At 42.2% G+C, this 22387-nt stretch overlaps 2 protein-coding genes across 2 annotated transcripts in view; one reads left to right on the top strand and one right to left on the bottom strand.

Moving 5' to 3' along the window:
- Positions 1–22387, bottom strand: part of LOC126940470 (peptidyl-prolyl cis-trans isomerase NIMA-interacting 4-like) — a 1058238-nt gene that overhangs the window by 35682 nt on the left and 1000169 nt on the right. The window lies entirely within an intron of this gene.
- NEK5 (NIMA related kinase 5) overlaps positions 1–22387 on the top strand; it is a 100245-nt gene that overhangs the window by 55318 nt on the left and 22540 nt on the right. Inside the window, exons 20-23 of the mRNA XM_050766272.1 lie at positions 1105–1231; positions 7578–7703; positions 9009–9146; positions 19505–19622. Of these exons, the coding sequence (XP_050622229.1) occupies positions 1105–1231; positions 7578–7703; positions 9009–9146; positions 19505–19622 (509 nt within the window). The remainder of the gene's footprint in view (positions 1–1104; positions 1232–7577; positions 7704–9008; positions 9147–19504; positions 19623–22387) is intronic.

The raw sequence follows: 22387 nt of genomic DNA, 5'->3' as shown, positions 1-22387 counted from the left end.
ATTTTTATCATAGCCAAATTAAAATAGAAGATCTGATACATTGTCAACAACTAATATACTGACCTGAAAAATTGAACAGGTACCCCGAAACCAGGCACATTTATTTTAGGTCTTAATTAGTTATTGATAACTTTGAGTAAATCTCATTCATGCATTTGGGCTCTCCTTGCCACAGCAAGGAGGAAATATAGTAAATCCAATATGGCAAATCCAAATTTCATTTTATTAGTTGATTTTAAAATCTTTTTTTATCCTGGTTTTATCAGACCTGTAACAAATGTCAAAATTAACTGGTTTATTTTTCCATTTTACCTTTTCTGAATTCACCTTTTAAGTCAATATAAGTATGAATAATTATAGCTGATGCTCAATCTATTTAATGTTTTTTATTAGCTTAAAACATTTTCATGTTAGCATTTCTTATTTTTATGAGCATTTACTACACAAAGACTTCATTAGAGTGGTGATAGCATTCACCTCTGTTCAACCGTAAGTTCCTAAATGCCTCAGAACTGTGACATCAGAGTGGAGCAGATCTGGGGACCTGCTTCTGGGTGGGAACTTGAGAAGTGGTACTCTCACAGAGCTTCTGTGAAAGTGAGGTGCTGACGTTGCCCTACTGAAATGAAAGAATGGAGTCCAAAAAGTTTTAACTGCCACTCTTTCTTATTCTTTGCTGTGATCTGCTTGAAACTGAAGTAGTCATTTTGGTATTGGCTACAAAATACTAGGAGCAGATTTAGGGAGCTGGTTTAAGAATGTCGTACACTTAAAACAGGGCATGAATGACAAAAGCTTGAGAGCACTGTAGAATGGAACTGAAGTGGAATAATATTGAAGTCAGAAAGTCTAGATAAAATTAAGTTGCCTTCTGACCAGTGCTTGACACTGTTAACATGGAGAAGAAATAAAAACATTTCTGTTTTTATCTTATTCTAACATAGCTCTAGTTTTAAAACTCTATGAATTTATTTGTTTAGTAAACATATGTTGAATGTTTACCATATACCTTGCTAATTAGTTTTACTAGGAACACAAAAATATGGTATTTCTTTCTTTCAAAATATGGCTAATTTATCATGAAACACTGTGGAATTGATTTAGGCAATGGATATACTAAATGAAACTTTGACCTTTGAGGATGGCCTGAAGTTTAAGGAATATAAATGTGTAAAGGAGCATGGAGATTATACAGACAAAGCATTTGAGAAACTTCATTGCCCAGAAGCAGGTACGTGTCTCTTGAAAGCTATAAATGAGAAGGAACTGTTTTATTAGCAACCCATCTTGAACTCTGTCCCCATGCATCTGCCTCGGCTCCACTGTTACTTGACCCTTCTCTGCTCTAAGCAAGGCAGAAACACACTTCCTATTCTCCTGCCACCCATGCAGTGACCACACTCCCTGAGATCCAGCCCTCCTCTCCTGCTCCACACCCACTCCCTCCTGCAGCTTCAGCTTCTCCTGGGAGCTCCAGACTTACCAGTCTTTCTCATTATCTTCTGGGAACCTCCATGGACAAGTGTTGCCAGTATCTGAAACTCAGCTGTGTAAAGTCAAGCTCTTCTGTGCTCTTCCTTTCCAGTGACCCTTTATTTTGGTCAGTGTCACAGGTGCAACTGGCTAGGGCCAGTGTTGTGGGCAGTAAAAGAATTTATGAACACAATTGTGGGTAAAGAAAGGCAAATTTATTAAGGTACAAAGATACGTTGCAAGAGTGCAGTGGGCAGCACAGCAGAGAAGGGGCTGTCTGCCAAGAGGCAGGGGCTAGAAGGAAGTTTTATAGGGTCCTATTGGAGGAGCTACATGCTGGTAAGGTGTGCAGGTAAGGTTTTGCTGCTGGGGCTACATGTGGAAGGAATGAGGTATTTGGGGACAGGATGTGCCAGCAGCTTATCTGTGATTAGTCATCTCTCAGAACAGTTGTTCCCCCACCCCTAACCCCCACCTGGGACCCCTCCCTTGTTGTTGTTTACTTATCTTATGAGAACTTCACAGTCAGTGCTGTCACCAGGGTGCACCCTCAGCATAGTGTCTACTCTGAGATGTCTCTGGAGTCTTCCTCTTCCTTCCTTCCCTCTGTTACTAGTTTAGAGCTCTGTCATCTCTCAGTAGTGTAGTGTAGGCTTCAGAGACAGATGGGAGTTTGAATCTCAGCTGTTGCTGCCACTTTCTGGTTATGTGACCTTTCTTTCACAAGTTATTCCAACACTCTGAATCTCAGTTTCATCTTAGAAACAGGGGGTAATAGTAGTAGGAATAACCACACAGGGTTATTGTGAGGACCAAAGTGAGTTTTGATGTATAAACGACCTGGCACCTAGTACCTAATATAAGTGCTGTCTTTTCATTTTCCCTTTGCCTTCCCCTCACTGTGTTGCCTTATTCGCTTATGTGACATCCTTTTCTCTAGTATTTCCCCTTCATTCTCTAAATGGTTACTATTTTAGTCCATTTTCATGCTGCTGATAAAGACATACCTGAGACTGAGCAATTTACAAAAGAAAGAGGTTTAATTGGACTTACAGTTCTGCACAGATGGGGAAGCCTCATAATCATGGTGGAAGGCAAGGAAAAGCAAGTCACATCTTACATGGATGGCAGCAGGCAAAGAGAAAGAACTTGTGCAGAGGAACTCCTCTTTTTAAAACCGTCTTATCTCATGAGATTCATTCACCATCACGAGAACAGCATGGGAAAGATCCGCCCCCATGATTCAACCACCTCCCACTGGGCCCCCCCACCACAACACACAGGAATTCAAGATGAGATTTGGGTGGGGACACAGCCAAACCATATCAGTTGCTAAAGTTATCTTGGCATATTATTACTCTGCTCAGATTTTTTTCTGGATAATACCTGCAGAATAAGGTCCATTCCACATATTATCACATTTTACACTACATGGCCTAATTCTGTTGTGACCCACTTTTCTCATCCCAGCACTGCCTCGTTCCTTCCATGGAAAATGGGATCCATACAGCCTGCTGGAATGCCCATTTTCTACTAGAGCTGGAATGCCCATTTTTTCCTATAGCATTTACAGACCTGACTTGGCTCAGTTTCCTCTTCCTGGAGTACTCTCTGCCTTATTTCCTTCTGGAAAAATCTCCATTCAGCAGGCATCTCCCTTGTGCCAAAGACTGCTCGGTGGTAGGGAGCTCAAAGATGAATAAAATCTGGACCCTGTTCTCAATATCACAGAAGTGTTATGAGCAAAAGAAGCACAGAACATGTTTCCTGAGCCTGAAATGTTAATCACTGTTGAAGTGCGAGCTGGGTAGAGAGTCAGGGAGGTCTGCACTCCTCCAGGGCTTGGCATGCCATCATATTTGTGATTGAGAAGGATCATGCTGGCTGCAGAGCAAAGGATGGCATGGAGGGCAAGAATGAAGGCAGGAGAAGAGTCCAAGTGCATGAACCAGAGTGGTTCAGGAAGAATAGATACTGAGTGTGGGACCTGAGGAAGAGAAGGGGCTCAAGGATATTCCCAGTTTGCTAATTCAAATGCATGAAGCTTTCATCAACCAAAAATATATCACATGGAGGGTAATGGGGTCGAGAGAGACAAGGTAGTGATCTAAATTTGGAACATGTTGAGATTTAGATCTATATAGCATCAATTGCAGATGCTATATAAGACTGAAGGCCTGGGGCATATCAGGGATAAAGATATAGCTTGGTGGCCATTAGCATATCCATGGTTCTTAACCTTCGTGATGGTCAAAATACCTATGCAGAAGGACTGGAGTGAGAGGGAAATGGGACTTAGGACATATCCCTACCACTATATAGACAAACTTTGGAGAATCAGGAGAGAGTAAAGCCAAAGGAGGAGAGACAGGTCATGGAGGAGGCACAGGAATTGGCAGCATAAACTGGAGGAGAAAGGCCAGATGAGGTGAGTGGGATTTGGCCCTTCAGGAGCCGTTGGGAAAGCAGTCAACTGTGTGAGGGGTAAATTCAACTGTTATCTTTGCATCAGTTTGCTGGGAAAAGCAGAGGAGGTTGGCTGTTTTTTAGATGAGAGGAAAAAAAGCCCTTCATTAGTAGTATACTGAAAACTGTCTCTCATTTTAATCTGTATTCCTGTAATAATTATTCAGGCTGAAGAATTTTTCCATATGTTTGTTGACCATTCATATTTCTTTTCTTTTCTTTTCTTTTCTTTTTGAGATGGAGTCTCCCTCTGTCACCCAGGCTGTAGTGCAGTGGCACAATCTTGGCTCACTGCAACCTCCGCCTCCTGGGTTCAAGCAATTCTCCTGCCTCAGCCTCCCTGAGTAGCTGGGATAGGTGCACGCCACCACACCTAGCTAATTTTAAAAATATTTTTAGTAGAGACGAGGTTTCACCATGTTGGCCAGGCTGGTATTCGAACTCTTGATCTCAGGTGATCCACCCACCTCTGCCTCCCAAAGTGCTGGGATTACAAGCATGATCCACCACGCCCAGCCAACCCTTCATATTTCTCTTATGAATTATGTACTCATGCCTTTCATCCTTTTTTCTACTGAAAATGACATGTTTGTTTTTTTCTTTATAAGACTGATTTAAATCAAACCTTTGCCTGTAATATGTATTGCAAATGTTTTCCTCAGTTGGTTGTCAGATCTCATTTATAGTAATAACAGCAAATATATATAAGTGTGTATGTGTATTCATTCACTTAGGAATAAACTTTATGAGAATTGTGTGGCATATAGAAAGAAAACTGTAAAACCTTGCTGAGGTATTTACAGACCACTTGAATAAATGGAGAGAAATAGCAGTGCTATATATTGGAAATAGTTTTTCCAAATAAATATTGCAGTATCATTGTCTAAGGTATTACCCAGAACTCTTTGTCTCATGACCAGAAGAATAAGGAGCGTGGACACTAAGGGTGAGTTTGGACTAAAAGTTTAATAAACGAAAGAGGAAAGCTCTTCACTGTGGAGAGGGGACCCAAGAGAGTTGCCATTTCACAGCTGAGTACAAAGGCTTTTATGAGGAACCTGATAGGGCTGGGTGTTTCACTTGCATAAGGCGTGAATTTCTGGCAGCTCCACCCCGTTCTCCTAGTATGCTGACTGGCTGGGGGTTGTTTTTGGAAAAGGCACCACTCAGAAAATGACATGATGGTTGACCAGGCATGATAGCTCATGCCTGTAATCCTAGCACTTTGGGAGGCCAAGGTGGGCAGATCTCTCAAGGCCAGGAATTCAAGACTAGCCTGGCCAATATGGCAAAAGCCCATCTCTACTAAAAATACAAAAATTAGCCAGGTGTGGTGGTGCACACCTGTAATCTCAGCTACTTGGGAAGCTGCAGCACAAGAATCACCTAGACTGGGAGGTGAAGGTTGCAGTGAGCCAAGATTGTGCAACCATACTCCAGTCACTCCAGCCACATGACAGAACAAGCAAGACTCCATCTCAAAAAAAAACAACAACAACAACAAAAAACATGGTGTAAAGACCAATTGGAGCCTTGGCCCACAACCAGCTAAGTGTCAGAGTGATGGTTCACAGAGGCTTGGCTCACAGTCCAAAGTATGCCCCCAAAAGGAAAGGAATGTGCTCATTGGAGGCCACCATGTACATGCCCACAAAAGGAGAAGGAACTGTTTGCTGGAGGCCCACTGATTGCACAAAGGACAAAGGCATTTCTGTGTTGGGCTTGCTCCCTTATCTGTGCAGCTGTGGGCATGTTTTAGGCAAGCTTCCTGTGCTAGTTCCCTTATCCGTGTCTGCAGCTTGATTTTTCAGACTGTTCTTTTGTTTGAAAGAATTCTGAGGACCTGCCCTAACTGCCTGCCTCACTGGTTCTTTCTTTCTCCTCCCTCAATATGTGGATTTATGGCTATTTCAATCAAAACCACAGTAGGATTTTATTTTTTATTTTTTATTTTTATGGTATAGGGAGATCTCAGCAGGTTGGAGAATCCTGGAGCTTCTTAAGTAGCCAAAAATTTTTAAAAAGAAGAACAGTGAAGTGGTACTTACCTTTCCGAACGTCAAAATATATTATAGAAATTATGGTCATTCAAACAATATGATAGTAGCACCCAAATAGTTACAACAGTGAGAAGAGAAAGCTAGAAATAAATCCTAGTATGTATCATAATTCAGCACAAATGAAAAGTAACATCACAAGTCAGTGTGAAAAGAAAGGATTATTCAAATAAATGCTGCTGGGCCAATTGGTTAACAGTTTGGAGAAGATTGTGAAATCAGACCCTATATAATATGATACAACAAAATAAATTTAAAAAATCATAGAGGTTATATGTAAAAAAGTTGTACATTCAAAAATGAAATAAAGGAATATAGGTAATTTTTTTTTAACAGGGAAGATCTAGCTGTTCAAAATACATAGAAAAAAAATCACAGAATTAGTAATAATTCAACTTTAACAACAAAAAGCTGTGTAGTAAAGCAAATAATATCTAATCCCTAGAAATGTCATTTTCAATAATGTATCTATTGAATTATACATTATGATTAAATAATCATAAATGTCCACAAAAATTTAGTTACAAATGAGGTCATTATATAATGGTATTATTTTTAATAGTGAAAAATCACTAGTAACCTAAAAATCTGGCAGGAAATGATTAGTTATATTACATTCATAAAGCGGAATATTATGTTTGCTTTAAAATAGCTGTATAGAAGAATATTTAATAACCTGGATATGATCTGTAGGTGATTGAAAAAAGCAAGCTCTGAGAGGACATCTAGGATGTGGTCCAATTTTTTGTTTCAAAACGAAGCAAAAACCATATGCAGAAGGGAAAAATTGAAATTGTTATAGTCTCTGGACAGTGAGATTATGGGTGATTTTTTTTTTTTTCTTCTACTTACCTGATTTTCAGACTTTCTTTCTTTTTTTTTTTTTTTTAATTATTATATATTTTTTTGAGACGGAGTCTCGCTGTGTCGCCCAGGCTGGAGTGCAGTGGCGTGATCTCGGCTCACTGCAAGCTCCGCCTCCAGGGTTCACGCCATTCTCCTGCTTCAGCCTCCCGAGTAGCTGGGACTATAGGCGCCTGCCACCACGCCCAGCTAATTTTTTGTATTTTTAGCAGAGATGGGGTTTCACTGTGTTAGCCAGGATGGTCTCAATCTCCTGACCTGGTGATCCACCTGCCTCAGCCTCCCAAAGTGCTGGGATTAGAGGTGTGAGCCACCGTGCCCGGCTATTTTCAGATTTTCTATAGTGAAAACAGTAATAAGGAAAAAGACAGAACAAGTTATTTTTTAAATTAAGAAAATGGAACAGATTGTGTTTCTGTGGAAAAAGACTAGAGTGAAAGTTCTCATAGATGCCTCAAGGAATTTGTCCATTTGTGTCACTGATACTTCCTTAGCATTTAGCAATATTGGCTAGTCAATCAAACACTAAGAGTAAAAGTAAAACAGTGTTGACACCTTTTGTCATTTCAATCTTATTTCTGTTAGAACAAGGGTAGTCATTTTTCTGGTTTTGAACGTACCTGCTGATAAACTACCTCTGAGTTCCTAAGAACTGTTTGGGGCAATTAGTCACACTTTGACTGCTTTTGAATTAACGAGTTGTTTTCTTACACCCAGGGTTTTCCACGCAGACTGTAGCTGCTGTGGGAAACAGGAGGCAGTGGGATGGAGGAGCGCCTCAGGCTCTGCTGCAGATGATGGCAGTGGCCGACATCACCTCCACCTGCCCCACCGGGCCTGACGGTGAGTCTGTGCTTAGTGTCAGTCGTCAGGAAGGGAAGACCAAGGACCCGTACAGCCCGGTGCTCATCCTGATGTGATAGTCTACTTCTCAGTACAACCCCTATAGACTTGTATCAGACACTTTCAAATATGTTGTTTTGATATCTCCCTACTCCTAAAGAGACTTGCCTGCTAATTATCCTGGACAGACGACCACTCTAGACATGTACATATAAAGGAGGAAAAATCCAGGATGCCACCTTCCTCGGAGTGAGGGAAAATGCATGAGGAAGGGCAGCTGACTTGATTTACTTTCCAAGGCCAGCTCAGCAACTTTTTTTGGGATTTCATAGGGTCATTTTTTTTCTACCAGTAAAATTAGAATTAAAAGAGTAGCTATCTCTACAAGATTTAGAAAGTTAATAGTTCAAAGATACATATAAATTGCTTTGAAGCCAATGTGCTATTTAAATGTTAGAAGTGTTTAGGATATGATGATGTTTTCTACCTAAATTCCTCCGTTTACATTTAGAACCTCTCACATAGCCTTTCCTTAGAAGAGGATCATAGCAGGCTGGGCGCGGTGGCTCACGCCTGCAATCCCTGCACTTTGGGAGGCTGAGGTGGGCAGATCATGAGGTCAGGAGTTCAAGATCAGCCTGGCCAACATGGTGAAACCCCATCTCTACTAAAAATAGAAAAATTAGCTGGGCATGATGGCACACACCTGTAATCCCAGCTACTCGGGAGGCTGAGGCAGGAGAATTGCTTGAACCTGGGAGGCGGAGGTTGCAGTGAGCCAAGATTGTGCTACTGCACTCCAGCCTGGCTGACAGAGCGAGACTGTGTCTCCAAAGAAACAAACAAAAAAAAGCCGTAACAGCCTCCAACCTCTGGATGTTATCTTCACAGGTGGTAAAGATTTTTATTACTCGTTTCCTATGTTCTTGATAACATGGGCTGAGAGGGAGCTAAAATTTGTACATGTGCTGTAAGATGAAATACGTAAGTATATCACTGAAATGAGCAATTATGTGTATAAATTGAATTTCCCCTCAATTGTCTTATTAAGTTATAAATCAATTTAAAATAGGCAAATAGAATAAAAATTTTATCATACCGATAAAGCCAGTTTACAAAGCAATGAGTGACTCTTCCCCCCATCAGCTATGTGACAAGAAGTCACTAAACTTTTCTATACCTCGGCTTCTTTATTAGTAAAATGAGAGGTGGGATTAGGTTACCTCCAAAGTTTTAACATTCTGTGATCTTATACAAATGCAAGTGAAGAAGCATTTTTATTTTTAATAACACTTTCCTCTTCAGATGGTCAAGTTATTGTGATTGAAGGCATTCCAGAAAACCGGAAACAGTGGCGGCATGAAGCTCCAGGAACTTTAATGGGTGTTTTGGCAGCAGCACATCTAACGAGTAGCTCATTTTCTGCCGATGAAGGAGAATTTGGTATGTAGTTTATTTTTAACAACATAACCAGTCCCCAGAGGAATTTTGTCAAGATTTGCAAATGCTGAAAGGGGATAAAAATATCTTCAGCTGGGAGAGAGAATTGGGATGGTGTCTAGCCTTTTCAGAAGCTGATTTTGCTCTATCCAATCCTATTCCAAATGCTACTAACAAAAGACATGAGCTTTCCAGGAGAGTAGTGTAATTTTCTTTAATGCAATCAGCTGACAACTGGTGAAAAGTTTAAGTAGGGCTAGTGGCTTTGCAGCTGATGATCTAGTATTGTTTTGCTCTACCTGAGTTAGTTTATTTCTGATAGCTATTCAGTGAACTATCCCATGGACAATAAAAATACACCATAATATCATTTGTTTTTTTCCTCCAATTTTTAGCAAGATTCTGCTTTTGTTTACTTTAAGGCAGGAGTCCCTAACCCTCGGGCTGCAGACCAGTACCAGTCTGTGGCCTGTTAGGAACCAGGTGAGTGGCGGGCAGGTGGGCATTACTGCCTGAGCTCTGCCTCCTGTCAGATCAGCAGCTGCATTCAGTTCTCATAGGTGCATGAACTCTGTTGTGAACTGTACATGTGAGAGATCTATGCTGTGTGCTCCTTATGAGAATCTAATGCCTGATGATCTGAGGTACCCAAAACCACCCCCCTTCCCTGCCCCCGTCAAAAAATTGTCTTCCATGAAACTAGTCCCTGGTGCCAAAAAGGTTGGGGACTGCTGCTTTAAGGGAAGCCAACCATCATTTTCTAAAATTTGAGGGGCCTGGATGTAATGGTTCACACCTATAATTCCAGGACTTTGGGAGGCCAAGGCAGGAGGATCTCTTGAGGCTAGGAGTTGGAAGATGCTGTGAACTATGATCACTGCTCTTCAGCCTGGCTGACAGAGCAAGAACTTGTCTCTAAAAATAAAGTTTGAGGGAAATCACATCATAATGAGGGTTTGATTTTATATTAGGTATTCAAGTGTGAAGTGCTACAAGAAAAGCTACTGCAGGCAAGCAGGGATCCCAGGAGCATCTCCACGAGTGTGAGGTCTGGGACCTGGTATTGTGGTGAAGTGGGGTTGAGCAACAAGTAGAAAAACTAAGGTACTAGATACTCTTGGAGGCTGATAAATGTTTACAGAGTTAGGCCAGGCATGGTGGCTCATGCCTATAATCCTGGCACTTTGGGAGGCCGAGGTGGGCAGATCACCTGAGGTCAGGAGTTCAAGACCAGCCTGGCCAACGTGGTGAAACCCCATCTCTACTAAAAATACAAAAATTAGCTGGGCATGGTGGCAGGTGCCTGTAATCCCAGCTACTTGGGAGGTTGAGGCAGGAGAAATGCTTGAACCTGGGAGGCAGAAGTTGCAGTGAGCCGAGATCGGCCATTGCACTCCAGCCTGGGGGACAAGAGTAAGATTTCGTCTCAAAAAAAAAAAAAAAAAAAAAAAAAAGTTTACAAAGCTAATTACCACTACAAAAAACAAAGTAATTTTTAACTGTCAGTTGAGTCCCAACAATTAATGAATACACATTTTATAATAGCTTGAAAGAGGCTTTCTAATGGAATTTTTTTATGTGGAACAGGACATTATACTAACACATCTAAATATCTTTGTTTCTCTGAAGTACGAAGCCAAAAGTTTAAGATTATAAACTCATAATTAGTCATTAATGTCTCAGCATTATATGTTATTTGGAGATGATCTAGTTAATGAATACCTATCATTTAACTTAGCTTAGCAAAACTCGAGGAGAAAAAGTTACCAAAAGGATTTAAAAAACCTTTTTTAAGTAAACACATTATAAAACCTAATTATTATTAAAACTTCTACCTGACCAGGCTCATGCCTGTAATCCCAGCCCTTTGGGAGGCTGAGGCGGGAGGATCACTTGAGCCCACGAGTTCGAGGCTGCCGTGAGCCATGATCATGCCACTGCACTCCAGTTAGTGTGACAGAGTGAGATTCCAACTCTAAACAAACAAACAAACAAAAACCTCTTATTTCGTTACATTTATTTATTCCTTCTTAACAACCATGTTTGGAAATTTTCAGGAAACATTGGACAAATCTAGCCATCATCTTATTTCTTTATTAATCATTTCTACAGTTTGTGAATGTTAGGCCGTCACCACCAAAGCAAAAGCCCTAAGGTTAATACATGGATGTTTTGCTGATCAAATTACACTGCTGCTTTCATTAAACCAACAAAGTAGTCTTATTTACCAAAAATTTACCCAAGTTACAATAATTAAAAGGCATTTGAGTTCATTTCTACTTTTCTGATAAAATATTTCATTTAAGCACCTACTTTTTCTTTAAGCCAATTAACTACAGCTCTTTCATATATTTTGGTAGTGAAATATCAATCAAACACAGGTTCAGCTGCCCTCCGCTTGCAAAATTGAATAACAAGGACAAGGTGCAGTAGAAGGAAAGTGCCTTTATTTTTCAGTGCTAGCAGTGGGGAGATGGTTCAGGCTCCTGCCTTAATAAAACCACTTCAGAATTCTCAGGCGAAATGCTAGGGCTTAAGAAGGGGAAGTTTGGTATGGAGGGCTTGTGGGGCAAGATGGTGCAAGTCTACGAGACTTGTTCCAATGACTTGAGTTATTGCCTCATCTGGTGAATGGGCTGGTACCATCTCAGGCTTGTCTGGGCTGTAAATTAGCTGCGGCCTTGTAATCTCCTGGTGGGGTAGAATTTCATAGGCATCTGGATTGTCTCAAGATTCAGTCTCAAACTTCTAAGCAAACATAATTAGATAAGCCAGCAATGCAAGGAGTGCTTGGTGGAAAGAAAGTCAAGATTATTATTTCATTACTAAAAAGTTAATACAGAGGGCTGCAGGAGGAAAAAAATTAAAAATAGGGCACTCAGTTACAAAATCACATACACATGATACATATAAACATACACGCAGCAGATTTTATAGCTTCATAAGGCTTTCATTTGCCAGTTTTCAAATAATTTTTCCTCCAACTTGATTTTATTTTTTTTATTTATTTATTTATTTTGAGACAGAGTCTCACTTTGTCACCCAGGTTGGAGTTTTGGCTCACTGCACCCTCTACCTGCCAGGTTCAAGCGATTTTCCTGCCTCAGCCTCTGGAGCAGCTGGGATTACAGTCGTGTGCCACTATGCCCAGCTAATTTTCCTATTTTTAGTACACACGTTCACCATGTTGGCCAGGCTGGTTTCGAACTCCTGACCTCAAGTGATCCACCTGCCTTAGCCTCCCAAAGTGCTGGGATTACAGGCGTGAGCCACCGCACCCGGCATTAGCCACCACGTCCTCCAACTTTGGACTATCAGTCTCTTGATTACCTGTTCCATTGCCCTAAACAATTGTTAGCAAGCCAACCCTCAATTTGTACTTCTGAAAGGATGACTTTTAAGGACCCAGAACTTAAATCTAAACACTATTACTTGCTGACCAAAAAAGGGCACAGTCAAGGTTTAGTCAAGACAAGATTGCCAAGAAAGGTGTCTGGAACAAAGGTAAGGTTTGTTACGTGAACTTTAAACCAATGCCTTTCCCATCTTAAACATTTCTGGTGGCTTGGGGTAGGGGGAGGCCTTACAAATGAAGATTTCCTTTATAGATATAATTTTTTTTTTACAAAGAGTTTTAAAACAGGGCCTAATATTTAATATGTGAAAAGCAGGCAAAACTGGAAGGCAGTGCACCTACATCTTTCAAAATCAAGGATCTCACTTCTATATTGAATCCTGGGTCCCCCACAAAGAGGGAAGCACCGGGAGACTGTGCTCCTTCCTGCAGATACATTCCGCTGAGGCTGGTGGGTAACCTAATGCCAGTCAGGCTACTCTGCGAGCAGCCCGTCCCCAACAGGAGTCTTATAGCTTGGTGATGAGTGTTCCCATAACCTCCAGGTGTTCAAACCTGTCTTTTAATCTAAATGCACAAAGAAGTAAGTAGCCCCATCCAGTAATAACCATTCACTGTGTGTACCCAGAATATCTGAGATAGGTCTCAATCAATTTAGAAAGTTTATTTTGCCAAGGTTACAGATGCATCCATGACACAGCCTCGGGAGGTTCTGATGACATGTGTCCAGGGTGGTTAGGGTACAGTTTGCTTTTATACATTTTAGCAAGACATGAGACATCAATTACTACGTGTAAATTGTACATTGGTTTGGTCCAGAAAAGAGGGACAATTGAAGCAAGGCGGGGGCTGGGTGGGGGGAGGGCTTCCAGGTCATAGGTAGGTAAGAGACAAAAGTTTGCATTCTTTTGAGTCCTTGATCAGCCTTTCACTGAATACACAATTTAGTCTGGCTCAGTGAATCTGCATTTTTACATAAACAATAGGACAGAAGCAATCAGATATACATTTGTCTCAGGTGAGCAGAGGGATGACTTTCTGTCCTGCACCTGTGGAGATCAGCTATCAGTTTACATTGCCCAGGTGAAATTCAACAGAACAGTTTTAGGGTAAAGATCCTGAGGCCTACAAGGAACTTCCTTGTGGGCAAATTGTGAGGAAGGTATGTAGCTTTATCATGATTGTAGCTATCTCATTTAGGAATAAGACCGGAGGCAGGTTTGCCTGACGTAGTCTTTAACTTTTCTCTTGCCTTAGTGATAAATCGGTCCCGAGATTTATTTTCCTTTCACAACTGCAGCCGCTGTCAGCCACTTCCAAAAACTACAGCTTTTATCAGTGACTTGTCAGCCATTGCACACACAAAAATCAATTCTCTCTCACAGTACAATGTAATCTCTGGTACCCCAAAGTCAGATTGATGAAGTAACTTACTGCAAAAGACAGTAGAGCTTTAGATCTGAGAGGAACCTGCCCGTGGCTTCACTAGGAAAACAGACCAACCTAAGAAGGGATGAGTGGCACCTTTTCTGCATTCCTCGGGGGGTCTTAGAGTCATTAGAAGTCTCCTGCAGATTCCTCCACGTGTTATTGAAAATGGCAAAAGGAAGGAGGAGCCAGAAGTGGAAGGAAATAGAAGAACAAGTTGTACAGGAGTCAATTTGGGGAGGTTTTTAAGCTACCTAAAAGGCCAATGAGAAGTTGTACATTTTTCTCAGTAGAAGTCATGCCAAAAAGATAGGAAGCAACTGAAAAAGAAATTTCTGGAAACAGCATCCAAAAGAAGAAAAAGCAGAAAAGGCCTTTAAAAAATGTTTATAGCCTAAATATTAAACTTTTAATTAACCTGCCTTCTGACCACAGAGTTCTCAAAAAAAAAAAAAAAAAAGCCTCTGTCTTATAATTCTTTGTGGTATGATTAAAAAACGAACACTAGGGCCAGGCACGGTGACTCATGTCTGTAATCCCAGCACTTTGGGAGGCCGAGGCGGGCGGATCAGGAGGTCAGGAGTTCGAGACCAGCCTGACCAACATGGTAAAACCCCATCTCTACTAAAAATATAAAAATTAGCTGGGTGTGGTGGCACATGCTTGTAATCCCAGCTACTCAGGAGGCTGAGGCAGGAGAATCGCTTGAACCTGGGAGACAGAGGTTGCAGTGAGCCGAGATTGCGCCACTGCACTCCAGTCTGGGCAACAGAGCGAGACTTCATCTCAAAAAAAAAAAAAAAGCAACCCAACCAACCAAACAAATAAAAAACAAAACTTTCCAAATCTCTTACTGGATTTCAACCAGGACAAAAATAAAATAGGTGTCCCATTCAGTTTGTCTAGTTCTGAAACTAGCTCTTTTTTTCCCCAATTGTGCACACAAAATGAATTAATTTAGACATTTGAAAGGATCTCATTTTGGCTACTGCTGCTTTTGACCATCCTGGGTTAGGTGAGTTCTGTTTCCTAGATATTTACAAGAGGACACCCCATAAATGTTATACATAAGTCCAGCTGGTGTTTTACTTGCTCACTCGTGGAGCTCAGCTCTTGAGACAGAAGTCTTGCCGATGCCCCTGGCCGAATAAACCCCTTCCTTCTTTAACTGGGTGTCTGAGGAGTTTTGTCTGCCGCTCGTCCTGATACAGAAATGTGGAAGCAGCTTTGGAACTGGGTAACAGGTGGAGGTTGGAACAGTTTGGAGGGCTCAGAAGAATACAGGAAGATGAGGGAAAGTTTGGAACTTCCTAGAGACTTGTTAAATTGTGGCCAAAACACTGATGGGGATATGGACAACGAAGTCCAGGCTGAGGAGGTCTCAGATAGAAATGAGGAACTTACTGGGAACTGGAGTAAAGATCACTTTTGTTATGCTTTAGCAAAGAGGTTGGATAGTGCCCTTTCCCTAGGGATTTGTGGAACTGTTAAATTGAGAGAGATGATTTAGGGTATCTGGTGGAAGAAATTTCTAAGCAGCAAAGTGTTCAACAGGTGACCTGGCTGCTTCTAACAGCCTATGCTCATATGTGTGAGCAAAGAAATGATCTGAAACTGGAATTTATATTTAAAAGGGAAGCAGAGGCTGGGCGTGGTGGCTCATGCCTGTAATCCCAGCACTTTGGGAGGCCAGAGCAGTCCGATCACCAGGACTTCGAGACCAGCCTGGCCAACATGGCGAAACCCTGTCTCTAATAAAAAGACAAAAATTACCTGGGCGTGGTGATGTACACCTGTACTTTCAGCTACTTGGGAGGCTGAGGTGGGAGGATCGCTTGAACCTGAGAGGCAGAGGTTGCAGTGAGCCAAGATAGTGCCACTGCACTTCAGCCTGGGCAATGGAGTGAGACTCCGTTTCAAAAAAAAAAATGTAGAGGGTAAATTTATGTTATCTGTTTTTTATCATGTGATGAATACATATTTGGTCTCTGTTTCTTTTTCCTAGGATACAGCTCTTATTGCCCTTAGAATCCTTGAAGTAGTAAGAGTGTCTTTTGCAGGCCAATGGGATGACTGGTGGTTGGGGGCCCCTTGACGGTTTCAGGATGGGGGCTGGTCATCAGAAAGACCAAGGCAGGATTAAGATTGGAACTTTCAGCCTCCTTCCCCCTATCTCCAGGGGGACAGAGGAGCTGGAGACTGAGTTCAATCACCAATGGCCAATGATTTGACCAACCATTCCCAGGTAATGAAACCTCTATAAAAACCCCTATATGGCAAAGTTTGGAGAGCTTCTGGGTTGGTGTGCACATCATGTGGTGGGAAGGTGGCGTACCACAAACTCCACAGGGACAGAAGCCCCTGTGCTTTGGACCCTTTGCCCAATGTACTTTTCCATCTGGCTTTTCATTTGTATTTTTAATAATAAACCAGTGATAGTATTTTCCAGGGTTCTGTAAACCATCCTAGTAGACTGTTAACCTGAGGAGGTTGTGGAAATCCCCAACCATGTAGCCAATGCAGACAGAAGTGTGGGTAACTTGGAGACTTGCTACTTGAGACTGGCCTCTGAAGTGAGAGCAGTCTTCTGAGACTGATCCCTTCTTTAACCTTTAACCCTTAGAGTTCTGGGTAGTTAGTGCTGGAATTGAATTGAATTGTAGGACACCCAGTTGGTGTCAGAGAATTGGTTGATGTGGGTGAAGCAGCACTATTGTCTAGGGTAAATACCCGAGATTCATTGTCTCACAGCCATGGAAAACTAGGACGTGGACAGACCCCACAGTGAGGTTAAAAGCAGAAGTTTACTAGGTGAAAGTGTGGCAGGATGAGCCACGGACAAAACCCCTCAGACACCGAGATAGTGAAGGGAGTGGCTTTAATCAGCTGGGAGCATCAGCAGGCTAACGTCTTATATCCGAGCTCTTCAGGTGCTCAACTTCTGTCCCTTTTAAGGGCTCACAACTCTAAGGGGGTCCGCGTGAGAGGGTCGTGATCGATTGAGCAAGCCAGGGGGTACATGACAGGGGCTGTAAGCACCGGTGGTCAGAGTGAAACAGAACAAAACGGGAGGTTTCACAATGTCTTTCCATACAATGTCTGGAATCTATAGATAACATCAGTTGCTAGGTCAGGGGTTGAATTTTAACTACCAGGCTTAGGTCAGGCAGGCCCAGGCCTGGTTTCGGGTCTGGTTCCTAGGCGCTGGGCTACCTGCCTTTAGTTTTGCTTCTTTTTCCTTTCCTGAGTATAAAACAATATAAAACAATATGAGAGGGTCTCTCTCTTCCCTCAAAAGAAAGAGAAAAGCTCTCTGCTACAGAGAGGGGTCCTGGAGAACATGGGTTGCTGCTTCCACAGTGAAATGTATTTTTATAGATGAGCTTCAGGGGGCAGCGTCTGTCTGATTTACGTAGGGCATGAAAGATTAGTTGAACCAGGTGTACCATTTGCATAGCACTTGAAGAAGCTGGCCACCCCAGCCTAATCTTTTATTATGCAGATGGGTTCTCTGCCTGGCTGGTACCATGTTGCCTGGTTTTTCACTGTACATGTGGTGACAAAGAAAAGGGAAGATGGAGCCTCCATGTTGAACCTATCTGGCTTTAAGGTAGCCCTTTTCCATTGGCACAGCTGCCAGCATTCACCTGTGCAAGCTTCCAGCTTGCTTATCCATGTCTGCAGCTCAATTTTTCAGGCTGCTCTTTGTTAGAGAAGAAATGATTTGGGGGCTGCTTTTTGTTAAAAGAGACATTCCGCTGAGGACTCTGTTGCCCTTACTATCAGTCTAAATAATTTCTTTTTATCTCTTGTATCATGGGGGAAAAAAATGTGTACATATTTAGTGTCAGAAGTGTTGTGAGTGAAAACAGTTCAGATACAGAAAAAATAAAATTTAAATTTAAAATGGACATCAGGGACTCAAAAAGTAATTCAAGAGTCCCTGATTGTCTCATGAATTGTTTCACTGTCATGCACGTCCATGTGAAGAGATCACCGAACAGGCTTTGTGTGAGCAACATGGCTGTTTATTTCACCTGGGTGCAGGCAGGCTGAGTCCGAAAAGAGAGTCAGCAAAGGGAGATAAGGGTGGGGCTGTTTTATAGGATTTGGGTAGGTAAAGGAAAATTACAGTCAAAGGGGGGTTGTTCTCTGGCGGGCAGGAGTGGGACTCATAAGGTGCTCAGTGGGGGAGCTTTTTGAGCCAGGATGAGCCAGGAAAAGGAATTTCACAAGATAATGTCATTGCTTAAGGAAAGGAGCGGCTATTTTCACTTCTTTTGTGGTGGAATGTCATCAGTTAAGGCAGGGCAGGGCATTTGCACATCTTTTGTGATTCTTCAGTTACTTCAGGCCATCTGGGCATATATGTGCAAGTCACAGGGGATGCGATGGCTTGGCTTGGGCTCAGAGGCCTGACATTCATTATGGTGTTTTTGTTTGAATCAGGATCCAAAAAAGTTTGATATGTCCAAAAAAAGTAATTCATAGGAGGAGTTAGACTGGATATGAAGAATTTTAGTTATATTGTATCCAGTTTATTTCACTTATATTTTTCTTATAAATGTGCAAGAGTGATATAGGATTAAGAATGTATACTGAGAAGAGTCTAAAAGCATTCTTATACTAATTTATATTCATAAAATATAAATCAATGACTTATATTTAGGGAATATAAATTCTAAAGGCTAAGAAAACATGTCATTTCATTGGGAACGTTTTATTTGTGATTGATATATGAAATAAAAGCAATATGAAATAAAAGCATATGATATATGAAATAAAAGCAATTGTAGAATCTTAGGGTAGTTGAGGGGGTGCTGCATTGCTATAAAGAAATATTGATCAGCCTCACCAACATGGTGAAACCCTATCTCTACTAAAAATACCAAAATTAGCTGGGCGTGGTGGCATGTGCCTGTAATCCCAGCTACTCAGGAGGCTTAGGCAGGAGAATGGCTTGAACCAGGGAGGTGGAGGTTGCAGTGAGCCGATCGTACCACTGCACTCCAGCCTGGGTGACAGAGTGAGACTCTGTCTCAAAAAAAAAAAAAAAAAAAAGAAATATTGTACTATCTTCAGTCTAGTCCTTTTCCCAAGAGAGAAAGAAAAGCACATTTTAAGTAAAAAAAAAAAAAAAAAAAAACACCTGCAATACAAAACAAAACAAAACAAAACAAAAAGATGAAGGTGTGTGTGTGCTTTGGGTTTTCCCTACAGGCATTCATGATGAAGCCTAACCATGGTGGGATACTCAGATTATAGAAACAGTGGATAATAAGAGTGGTTCAACTGTGGTAAATCTTTTTTTTTAACACAAAGATTTTTAAAATTTTTCTAATACAGTGAAATTATCTACCCCAAAAGTGGAGGTGTTTTATCTCTTCCTATCTGACCCTTATTCCTGTCACTTTTTCTTGTCTGCTTGTGTTATCATCCCTTTCTTATTCTCTGTTTTGATGGCAATGGCTAAAAGGTTTACCATTATATTGATGTTCACTATCAGGTTTTTGGTATATGGCCCTCATTGGGTATATAGGCTGGGATGCTTTCATATCTTTCTCTGTCATTTCTTTAGCAATGGGAACATTAAAACAATGGCTACCCAAAGAAGAAGATGAAGGGAAGGTAGAAATGGTCTCTGGCATTGAAGTAGATGAGGAACAACTAGAACCAAGATCTGATGATGACGATACGTAAGTAGATCATTTGCCGATACCTAAGTCAAGCACTGGTACAAAGTGAAAATGCTGCTGCTGAGACATTCAAAATAGCCAACTGAAACCTAGCTACAAAGATCAAGTTTTACAATGCATGGGTTTGGTTCTGGGCTCCCCATTCTTCTCCAACGGCATCATTTTCTACATTGGCATCAGTGATATTCTGTCTTAACTTCCATGGCTTCCATCGTAGCTCCTGATACCTGGTGGGGCTAGTCCTCACACCTTATGCTAGTCTTCACAGCTTTTTCTTCAAAATTATCTTAACTATTGTTGCCCATTCCTCATCATACACCGTATATCAAGGTTGTCCAAGCCACAGCCCAGGACAGCTTTGAATGCAGCCCAACACAAGTTTGTAAACTTTCTTAAAACATTATGAGATTTTTTTGCAATGTTTTCTTTTTAGCTCATCAGCTATCATTAGTGTTAGTGTATTTTATGTGTGGCCCAAGACAGTTATTCCAATGTGCCAGAGAAGCCAAAAGATTGGACACCCCTGCTGTACAGCTTTGCATTCTCTTACAAAGTATGAGAAACTTTGTTGGGATTTTAGTGGGAATGACATTTTATTTATTGATTAAATTATAGGAATTGGCATATTTGGGATTATGAATCTTTTAAAATTATTATTATTTGAGACAGAGTCTCACTCTGTTGCCCAGGCTGGAGTGTGGTGGCACAATCACAGCTCACTGCAGCCTCGAACTCCTGGGCTCAAAGCAATCCTCCCACCTCAGCTTCCTGAGTAGCTGGGACCACAGGCACATGCCACCATGCCCAGCTAATCTTTTTTATTTTTTGTAGAGATGAGGTCTTTTTTTTTTTTTTTTTTTTTTTGAGATGGAGTCTTGCTCTGTTGCCCAGGCTGGAGTGCAGTGGCTGGATCTCAGCTCACTGCAAGCTCCGCCTCCTGGGTTTGTTATGCCCAGACCGTTTGTTCCCCAAAGAAGACCACCAGAGTCCAGAGTCAAAGCCAAGCGGCAAGGATCTTTACTGCAAGTTCGAACTTGGTCCCTCCATTCCACAGCATACAAGAGGGCCCCGAACAATGCGAGTGCTTGCTTTTTATAGCCCGATGTAAACAGGATATGTAAAGTTACAGGGGAGCAAGGTAATTCTCTCGGTTACAGCACATTTAGCATTTTTTATTGGTTCCCGCTGTGTCCTTATCGGGGATTTCCTAGGTGGTGTTTTTCTGAAGTTTGAGAGAAATATGGAGGAATGTGTTTGTGCTGGGCTCAGGAAGTTGGGAGATATATGGGGGATGTGCCTCATTCCTTTCATTCCCCCCTTCTTTTCAGGTAACTCTAGAGCCAATCTTGGGTCTTATAAGTCTGACTCTGTTTCAGCATTTACAGGTTGGTATTGGGCTCTGAGGACCATGAGCTGAACGGTGTTAAACCTTTCTCTGACAAGCTGCAAAATTCTGTTAACAACACAAGGTCCTATGGTTAGCAGAAATAGTAGACTTAGCAGGGGTCCAAGGAAGGGGGCTAACAGAGAAAACATAGAGGAATTCCACCGTTGGTCTGCAGCTGAAGCAAACTGCCGTGTTTTTACTTCAGTGCTTAACTTGCGTAACTGTTGGACCCGGTCTTCTACAAGCCCTGATTCATTTATGTAGAAACAACAGTCCTCTTTCAGAAACATACATGTACCACCTTTTTCAGCAGTGAGTAGGTCTAGGGCCCTCCGGTTCTGCAAGGTTACCTGGGCTAGGGACGTGAGTTGCCGCTGAAGGGAGGCAAGGGACTCAGCTGATTCCTTCATAGCAATGGCAAATTGTTGGTACAACTTGTTGCTTTCTATGAGGGTGTGACCTAGGGCTTCCCCCCCGCCATCCCGGCCGCAATGAGGGATGCGGTGAGGGAGATTCCTGCAATGAGGGGGAGAAATATGGCTCGTGCAGGTCTCGGTCTAGGGACTGGGTGAATAGCAGTACTAGTCCAGTTACTGGTGTACCCTAGGAACTCGCCAGCAGTTAGTAGAGTCAACCGGGGAACTAATGGGACAGGAAGACACAGTAGGCTGGTAACAGAGGGACTAGATAGGTCCTTAGATAATGTCCCATTACACCAGAAGAATATGCCCGGCAGAGCCCTTAGGGTGATATTAGGGGGCACTGCAGTGATGCTGCAGAGGCTGGAATTGGTTCCTGAGAAACAGTAGGGAAACTTTTCCTGACTGGGGTTTAGGTGCTTGTTTGGTGTTTTCCCCAGCGGCCACTAGGGCGGCTAACGTTAGGGCTAGACTACCTAACTGCATGTTTGCAGTGAGCTATATTGCCAGCGCAGGGTGAGTTTTAAGGGGTTGTTCTTAGCTCTGTCCACAGTCCACGTGGCCGGTGCTTCAGCCGCTGCCGTGATTGGTCCTAGAAGGTGGGGGGTTGGGTCCACTGGCTTGACGTGGGTGTAGTGGATCCACGACGTGATGCCTTTTACCTTCAGGGCGGTGGGTGTGGTCAGGAGTACCTGGAGTGGTCCCTTTCACCTGGGTTCTAGGGTCTCTTGTCGGTGTCGCTTAACCAGGACCTAGTCTCCTGGCTGGTACGGATGGGGTGTCGGTGGGGGACCGGTCTCATATAGTTCCTTTAGCTTGGGCCCGATTTCTTGATGAATTTTCTGCAAGGCTTGTAGGGAAAATAAGAGTTCAGAGACATTTTCTGTTTCAGATTTGAGCAGATCATCTTTTAGACTGGGAACCAGGGGTGGGGGTCTGCCATACATGATTTCGTAAGG

Source organism: Macaca thibetana, chromosome 17 (genome assembly GCF_024542745.1).
Source record: "Macaca thibetana thibetana isolate TM-01 chromosome 17, ASM2454274v1, whole genome shotgun sequence".
NCBI lineage: Eukaryota > Metazoa > Chordata > Mammalia > Primates > Cercopithecidae > Macaca > Macaca thibetana.
Note: the sequence above shows the minus strand (reverse complement) of the source record. Positions and strands in the feature narration are given on the sequence as shown.